The sequence below is a fragment of the Abramis brama genome (assembly GCF_963993115.1).
Source record: "Abramis brama genome assembly, chromosome: 9".
In the NCBI taxonomy this organism is placed as follows: Eukaryota; Metazoa; Chordata; class Actinopteri; order Cypriniformes; family Leuciscidae; genus Abramis; species Abramis brama.
The window spans coordinates 5717589-5727198 of NC_139971.1; the positions used below are offsets into that span (position 1 = coordinate 5717589).

The 9610-nt window shown below is 35.9% G+C and overlaps 1 protein-coding gene across 1 annotated transcript; it reads right to left on the reverse strand.

The window, feature by feature from the left end:
• Positions 1-3955: 3955 nt before the first annotated feature.
• LOC311090130 (uncharacterized protein) lies at positions 3956-7654 on the reverse strand. Its single transcript, XM_084125270.1, has 2 exons — positions 7309-7654; positions 3956-6397 (listed from the first exon to the last, which is right to left on the reverse strand). Exons 1-2 carry the CDS (start codon positions 7391-7393, stop codon positions 5007-5009), a joined length of 1476 nt encoding a protein of 491 aa, XP_083981396.1. The 5' UTR covers positions 7394-7654; the 3' UTR covers positions 3956-5006.
• Between the last annotated feature and the right edge of the window lie 1956 nt (positions 7655-9610).

Below are 9610 nucleotides of genomic sequence, written 5' to 3' on the forward strand. Positions count from 1 at the left end.
CAAATTGAGTCTGACAACAGTCGGTATGATCTGATCTCACCATCATCGAGTCCGTCTGGGATTACATGAAGAAACAGAAAAAAACTGATGGACTAAATCCAGAAGAACTGTGGCAAAGATGCTTGAAGAAACCTTCCTGCAAAGCTACAGTACTGTGGAAATTAAAACATCATATTTCAGAGACACTACGTGACCAGATCACTTAGTTTGTTTTTGCTGTTTTTTTAAGTGTAATAAGAATTGTAAATATTTCATGAACATTGGGGTGTGTGTTTTTTTTTTTTTTTGTCACATTACTGTTGTCGCCTTTACATAAAAGCAGTAAGTCATGATTTCACCATGGTTAAAGCTGTAATAAAGGCCTTGAGTGTCTCATATCCTAAGTGCACATGCATATCACTGTGTTTCAGTGGTAAATAAATACAGAGCACAAAACCACACACCACTCTCTTCACTCTTAAGGACTTTTTCTCTTTTACTCGGCCAGGGATGAGTGCAGAACACAGCTCTCGACTCTTGAACAGACCGTTCATATTGCCACTGAATAGGACGGGGTCGTCACCATTACAAGTGCCTTTAAAAGCTCACAGTGTGTCCACACTAGTGGTTTCAGTGGCAGAGTGACACCGGCTGTGTCTGATTGCTGATCACTGAGGGAGACGGCAGAAAGCATGTCGGAGGCTGTGTAGGGAATTGTATGTACAAATTGGCGTTAGTCATGAACAGGAAGCTATTAGTGACAGTTCATTAAATCAAACTCTGTGTCGCCATGGAAATGTCTATTTTTGGTTCATTTATTTCCTTGTATGTGAGAGTGCTGTTAGTAATCTTACTCTGACATCTTTAACCAAACCGCTGAAGAAATCTCTCAAAAATTGCCAAAGATGTCTCCAGTTGAATCTGATAAAAACTTATTTTGGAAACATTCTCAAAGAAAAGTGGTTCACTGAAAGCAAATACATTTTTTTTTTAAGTCTCTCCGTTAAATGTGGCACATTCAGAAAGTATTCAGACTGTATTATTATTTTCAAATTTCGTTGCAGCTGCCTTAATTTTCCCCCACATTAGTCTGCACTCAGGAAAAATAAGATTAATACAATTTGTATCATATTGAAAAATGATCTAAATAAGTTCTGTTTTCTTTCATGGACATGGTTGGTATTTCTTAGCAAAAAATATTTTAATCTGTTTTTAAGATTTCAATTGTATAATTAAAAAAACTGAAGTTTCAATTGTGTATACATTTATATATGCGTGTATATATTTTCAGTTCATAAAAAACAACAACTATAAACAACTAAAATAATAAGTTTTAAACAACGCAGTTTGGTAAATGGAAACTACATTTGCTTTTTTTTATTTATTAATATAGCCCTTACAGATTGTTTCAAAGCAGCTTCACAGTAATAAATAATAAAATAACAGCACCAATGAAACAATTATGAAAAGAAAATCCAATTTCATTTGTAAAGCAGCTCTACAGAAGATAATAGTGTCATTATTCAGATCAAGTCAGTTCAGTCAAATAACAGTTCATCAGTTTTTTCATATTAATTGTCTTTAAATCCCAATTGAGCAAGCCAAAGGCGAAACCATTAGATTACCATAGGGAGTTCTCACGTGGCCAAACGATCAAACACAGTGTGAAGCACGCTATGAATGCTATGGCCTTTGTTTAAATATTACTTTTGTCATACATTTATTAAAACAGCAATTATCCTCAAGTTAATATTACTTAATATTGCTGTGCCACCACCCATCTTTTTTTCCCTCTCTCATTCTCACACAAAGAGATTCACAGGTTTTGAGCTCAAACACACCTGGCATGAACACAATCCCGAGGCTTCGCTCAACAAGTGAAATTTCACACCACATGCTATTTTTTCCACTTGCCTTCGCAAACAATGCCAGGAAAAACATCCTTCACCTGTTCGTCTCCATATGGTCTGTCTATATAACTGCATACACTTTCTCAACACCTTTTTTTGTGTGTGTGTACAAATTTACTAAGAAACAGCTAGGAAGAATGAAAGAGTATTTTGCAATGGCCAAATCAAAGTCCAGATCTCATTCTATCTTAATTTAATCTCAATCCATAGATCATAAATCACATTTACACTGTGCATGAGCACAGACATAACACTAATGACAATAAATCAGTAAGACTGATCTTTGCTAACGTAAAATAGCTTGGCACTGGATGGGCAACTTCGGTCCCGGAGGGCCACTATCCAGCAGAGTTTAGCTCCAACCCTAAACACACATGAACAAGCTGATCAATGTCTTCAGGATTACTAGAAAACAAGACATGAGTTTTTATCATGGTCGAAGCTAAACTCGGCAGAACCGTGGCCCTCCAGGACTGAAGTTGGCCATCCCTGTGTTTATCCATAAAAGAAAATCATTCATTCTTAATAGTTAAACATTCCTCTGGGCTATCTAATTGTGTCAGTGTTTGCCTGCAGAATGAGCGCTAAGAGTAAAGAAGGCCTACAATGTGCAGCAGATTTTATGAAACAATTTGAGACAAAAATTACCTGACATGAACACTTGGTAAAAAAGACAAGGTAACAAAATATGTCAGATCTTTTCTAAAAACATTCAGGGTTAAGAAAAAAATCTTTGCATGTCATCAATCTTCTGACATTGTGAAAAGAAATGCATTTCATCTTAAGGAAAATTTACTTTTTCTATTTTGTGACTCAAGACGTCTTGATTACACTTTTTAAATAGCAGATTCTGCTCATGAGAAATAGTTCATTCAATATTTTTAGGGTAAAAAATGCTGGTTGATACAACGGTCCTGAAATCATAATGAAGAGACAAGCTTCATTAAAAGAATGACTTTTTTTTTTAAAAAAATTAAGAAAATTAGTTTGGCATAATCTTTTATTTGAAAAACAGTTGTGTTAAAAATATTAATATTTGAAAAAACATTTTGCGCTGCATAAAATTCACATGGTGCAGAACAACAAAACAGGAAATGATATCATAGACTGTGTCATGCAGGGTACGATTTGTGAAAAAAAAACGCTCTGTACTGCTCGTTGGTTTCATACGGATTACATATTCAGAGAATTTTTGTTTTCGACTTGAATTGGTTCATTTAAATTTCACATTTCAAGCTTTTTATAGATATAACTCTTATCGTGGCTGAGGCACGTATACGCTTCAATTTCAGTTCATTTTTGTGACGTGCTCCGGAAAGGAGACAGAGACGACAGAAAGCACATTTTTGTTTTCTTTATTTTACAAAAGCACAGCATTTTGTTGTTATTGTGAGGGTATACAAATAAAAGAAGATTTACAGTTTCGAATGATGTCTTACTCTTATCTGTACGACCAAAAATGACAGAGTATTTTAAGTTCTTTCTGCTGTTAAAAAAAAAAATCACAGCACATTCGATGGACGATAATTTAACATGCCAGCATAAAACCCGAGTTTTAGAACTATGCGTAGCGCCACTCGGCATAAACCTCAATATTTCATACAAAATAATCACAAAACCTCCATCCTAAAACAGTGGCTCCTATAGTCTCATTCTCAGTTGTAATATTTCTAGGATTTTTTTTTTTGTGACGGTCCTGTAAAATACGATGATATGCTGCGCTGAATCTTTTTCACTTTTCTTCAACTTGGCTAGCTGTAGGATTCATGTTGTAATAATAGACTATATGTGACTGTTGTGCTTTGTGACATTTTGAAAAGCCTGGCATGGATTAAAGCCACTGGAACCAGGATCAGAAGTTAAACGCGCAGTGTCATCTCTCATCACACGAGCGGGAGCGCCGAGAGTTAAAGTCCATTTCTGATTTTATTGTTGCCTAAACGTGCATGTTGAAGCGGTTTAATTAGTTTTATATATATATATATATATATATATATATATATATATATATATATATATATATATATATATATATATATTTATATTTATATTTATATTTATTTATTTATATAGCTCTTTATACAGCTTTACAGTGATGAAAAAATTATGCATTTTGGCTTGTTGTTCAGCTCAAGTTCGTTATAAAGATCATAAATTATGAAATTAGTTCATTTCATCTATAAAGAAGTTCTGCATAAAATTCTGTCATCGTCCAGCTCAGTTCAGTTCTCATACAACAGCGTCAGTACAGTTAGATTAATAATATTGTTGAATATTAAAGCATTAGTTCGCTTCAAAATGAAAATTCTGTCATCATTTACTCACCCTCAAGTTGTTTCAAAACTGTAAAAATGTCTTTCTTCTGCTGAACACAAAATAAGATCTTTTGAAGAATGTCGGTATCCAGACAGTTGATGGACCCCACTGACTTCCATATGGTTTTTTTCCTACTGGAAGTCAATGGGGTTTGGGGTAACTTTGGTTACCGACATTCTTCAAAATATCTTCCTTTGTGTTCAGCAGAAGAAAGAAATTCATACAGATTTGAAACAACTTGAGGGTGAGTAAATGATGACAATTTTCATTTTGAAGTGAACTATTCCTTAAGTGTGTCAACCATGAAGCAAGCCAAAGGCAAGGAACCCAAACTCCATCAGGAGACAGAACGGAGAAACCAGGCTCAGTCTGGCCAATGAACGAACACGGTGCGATTATGATTCACGTTGCATCACGTCAGAATTCAGATCGGGATCGATGGCATTCAAATATTCATCTATTGATCACTGTTGAGGGGGAATAAATTAGATCCCCAACGGCGATAAAGATAATTCAGCAGAGGCAGGGATATTTACACTCACAAATCACACCCTGATGTCAAGGTCAATACATCTCCTAAAATATCAGATCATTTGACCTTTTTATAACAAGGCAAGGCTAGTTCATGTTGTAAAATATCATGTGGTGTGACTCCCCAAAACCTATTAAGACATTTCTGTAATTAATATATAAAATTTGTTTACCTTCACACATATGCAATGTCATTTTTGGGTGGAGAAATGGTCAGGTTTTTCTGAATGTGATATCAAAAACATACTCACAAACTACATGCAATTTTTTTCACTGCGACAAATCTGAGCGATGCATTCTTTCATGAATCTTTAGAGCAAATAACCGATTGAAACTCTTGCCACATGATGTGCAGTGGAATGGCTTCTCTCCGGTATGCAGCCGCTCATGTGTTGTCAGGCTTCCTGACTGTGTGAAACACTTTTCACAATATGAGCACTTGAAAGGTCTTTCTCCAGTGTGGACTCTCTGGTGCCTTTCCAAATCACTGCTACTAGAAAAGCCCTTCCCGCATTCCAGGCAGACGTGAGCGCGTGTTTGTAGGGCTGATGCTGAAGTGAAATTCATGCCACTCTGATCGCAATTCAAGACAGAGCGAGCGCACACGTGATTTTTTAGTCCTCTTGCCCGTGTGAAACTCTTCTCACACTGCTGGCATGAGAAAGGTCTTTCTCCAGCGTGGATTTTGATGTGAGTACTGAGTCTTACTTTACGTGTGAAACTCTCTCCACACTGTTCACATGTGAAAGGCTTCTCTCCGGTGTGAATCCTCATGTGCGCAGTAAAAGTTCCTCTACGTGTGAAACCTTTCCCGCACTGGAGGCACGCGAAAGGCTTTTTTCCAGTGTGGACTCTCATGTGCGTCTGCAGTCTTCCTTTGTGCGTGAAACTCTCTTCGCAGTGACGGCATTTGTACGGCTTTTCTCCAGTATGAATTCTCAAGTGCGTCTTAAAGGCTTCTCTACGTGTAAAACTCTTCCCACACTGAGGGCATGTGAATGGTTTCTCTCCCGTATGGATTGACATGTGATGCTTAAGGCTTCCTTTCACTGTGAAACTTTGTCCACACAGGGAGCAGGTGAACGGCTTTTCTCCAGTGTGAACTTTCATGTGCCTTTTAAGATATTGTTCACATGGGAAACTCTTCCTACAATGAGAACAGGTGAAAGGCTTTTCTCCAGTGTGAATTCTCATGTGACGTTTAAAGTTTTGTCTCGCAGTAAAACTCTTTCCACACTGCACACAGGAGAAAGGGTTCTCCGCATTGTGAATCCTCATGTGCCGATTAAGGTATGTGTTACATTGGTAACTGTTTCCACACTGGGGGCAGGTGAACGGCTTTTCTCCAGTGTGACTTCGCATGTGCATTTTAAGTCTTCCCATAAATGGGAAACTCTTCTCACACCGAGTGCAGTTGAAAGGATTTCCTCCAGTATGAATTCTCATGTGTGCCTTCAGGTTTCCTTTAGTAGTTAATCTCTTTCCACACTGAGGGCAAGCGAAAGATTTGCTGGCTTCTGTTAATGTTTGTGAGGAATTCGGTTCGGTTTCCGAGCAGCTCATAGAGTTTTCTCCACTTGCGAGATGAAGAGGTTTCTGATGCTGATGCTTCTCCTCCACTTCATTCGGGTCTTGACGTTCCCCTCTGAGCTCCATTAGATCTAAAATAAATATAAACTTGTAAATATCATTTAAACATGGTGAAATATGAAAATTAATTAAATAAGCCTGGTATCTGTTTTTATATACAACCGTTATTACGATCATAAAAGTTGTGTTGCTCATGTTAATTGGGCATTTTAAATGCGTCAGTCTTTTTTCTATTCATTTCTTTAAATGTACATCCTCCAAAATCTGGTAAACTGGCTGAGGTACATTGAGTGAATGTTTTGAAACCAATAAATGAGTCAATGACAATATTAAGATGTTTTTGTATTCAAGGTACAAGGAACATGTTATTTTTTGCTTGATGGTTACACCAAATGACATTTTTCTTGAAATAATAGTTTTTCAAAACCATATGAACACAAGAACTTGGCACATGTGTCCTTTTCATTAGACACTCTTATTTGTCATTTACCCAGATTTGTTTGATAAACTATAATCTAACAAAATAATTATGTTATTAACATTATACACTTCATCATATGTCTTTATACCACCCCATTAATATTGGTCTGTCTCACCTTTACTGTATCACTGTTTTGGCATAATCTATTGAATAAGTGTTTAAGTACTTATGGAAAAAATCAAAAACAACTTTAATTTCCAAAGACCTAATATTAGACTGCATCCCATATTTTGCGCATAACCATCACCACATGAAAACCAAACAAAAATCAAATTAAATCTTAATATTGTGACACCCAAGAAGTAACATGGTTTGAAACAGCGTTTCTTCAGAAAAACATATTTTACACTCTATTATATGGTAAATATAGGCTTAATTAATTAACTGCAATCCAGCACTTTGTCACAAGCCCATATGAGTGATACGTTCTCTGAAAATTTGTAACCTTAATATTCATAATTATCAGGAATCATTAGAGAAGAATCAAGAATGTTCACAAACCTCTTTTATCCTTTAAATCTTCATTTTTTATTCTGCTTGCTTCTGGATAACTTGTGCCTTCACTCTCCTCCTTAATAAACGCCATCTTTCAACAGTTTGTCACAGATTTCAGCTTTTGTTTGTTCCTGCTTGTTTCGAAGTGTGTCTTTACGTTCAGAGTAAGAATACTGGTGACATTCATTCGCCTGAATACTTATATACGCACTAAAAGTAAATGTTACGCAGTTAAAATAATGTACGCACTTTAGAGTATGGAATAAAGATGTTTTCCATTCAAAGTCAGAAACTGGACATCCTTACTTGATTTCTCCGCCTTGGATGTTTATCATTCTATGCCGCCATTTTGACGACGTCACGCCACAGTTGACGGTGCGTCATATTATGGAGGCGTGGCTTGACAGCATCTGCTTTTTGCACACTCTTTTCAACACTAATATTTCCCCCAGTCCTTTAGGATCAAAGAAACAATCTGTTAATATAGTAGCATATCAGATAGATAATTGGAATATGTCGATGTATTTATTTATTTTGGTATATTTGAACTGTAGCCTACACCCCAAACATAAAACTCCTATACCCTATACTCTTCCCCCTTATTTCAAACACTCACTTCTTAAATGTTTTTTATTATACTAATATACAATATGTGAAAGGTATAAATTTAAATGAGGTATAAATTAGGTTTTTTTTTTTGTCCTGTTATTTTTATCTTTGTTTTCTCTTCTTTATGATGAAATTGATCTGTACAGGCTATATAATAACCTGTATGTATACATATTATTTGCATACACCTAAATTTACTAACAAATACTGGACCCAGTCAGAAATTAGGGTGTGTTCACACTTGGCAGGTTAAAACAAACTCTGCTGTGATTGCTCTGTTGGTGTGGTTTATTTGAATAAGTGTGCATGTAGAAACACTGCATGCCATCGTTTTTTTTTTTTTTTGTCAATAACGTTTTGTTTAGGATTTTATGTGTGAAGTGAAGGACAGCACATAATCTGTTAATTTAACACGTTTACACATCTTTGTGCTAACCTTTCTGACATATTTACTTTGTTAAAATCATTAACACAATGAATGAGTTAAAATTAATGAATGAGTTTGTCCCTAAACTCACCCGTTAATGTGTAAAAATTTAACACATCATTTCCAGCATTGGCAGACTGTTTATTTTGTGATATAATGAAATGTTTTAAATAAAAAAAAATGGTATTTTGTAATAATTTTGTCTAAATGATTTGTATGTCAGTAGTACTTATGTAGGATGAAAATAAAATTAATTGTATATCAAAATTATGAAATCTAATTTATATGTAGTACAAATAAACATAATTACTGTAGTGTACTGATTAGCTTGGTTTTTACAGTAATGCACTGTATTACACAATTACAGTACCATGTAGTTACTGTAAAACTGAAATACGGTAATGGTACTGTAAATCTTAATTACAGTAACTTACTGGCAACAGTGTTGCCAGTAAATTACTGTAAAAACCCCTTGAATGTGGTAGTTGCGTAGCTCCCAATGGAGGGACAGAAAGCTCTCGGATTTCCTCAAAAATATCTTCATATGTGTTCTGAAGATGAACAAAGATCTCACTGGTGTGGAACGACATAAGGATGAGTAATTAATGACAGAATATTTATTTTTGGGTGAACTAACTCTTTAAATCCTGACTCTATAGAAGCATGATACATGTTCTTTGAGACTTATTGCCCATGTGAAAGTCTTCCCACAATGATGGCATACGAAAGGCCTCTCTCCAGTGTGAAGTCTCATGTGCATATTAAGTATTGCTTTAAGTATGAAACTCTTCCCACACAGACAGCAAGGGAAGGGCTTTTCTCCAGTGTGCGTTCTCATGTGCAAATCATACCCTAGCCTACTATTAAGAGCGAAACTCTTTCCACACTGGTCACATGTGTAAGGCTTTTCTCCAGTGTGAATTCTCATGTGCTCATTTAACACTCCTTTACGTCTAAAACGCTTCAAACAATGTGAGCATTCATAAGGTTTCTCTCCAGTGTGAATCTTAAGGCTTCCTTTCTCTCTGAATCTTTTTCCACAGTGAGAGCAGGCGAAAGACTTTTCTTCGGAGTGAGTTTTAATGTGCCTCTTAAGACAGTTTTCATAGGTAACTCTTCCCACACTGGCATCCGGAAGTCTCTTCTAGTGTGAATTAAGGTTTCTCTTATCTATAAAACTCTTCCCACACTGAGAGCAGCTGAAAGATTTCTCTCTGGTATGAATTCTCTTGTGACGTTTCAAGCCTTCCTTCATTGTGAAACTCTTTCCAC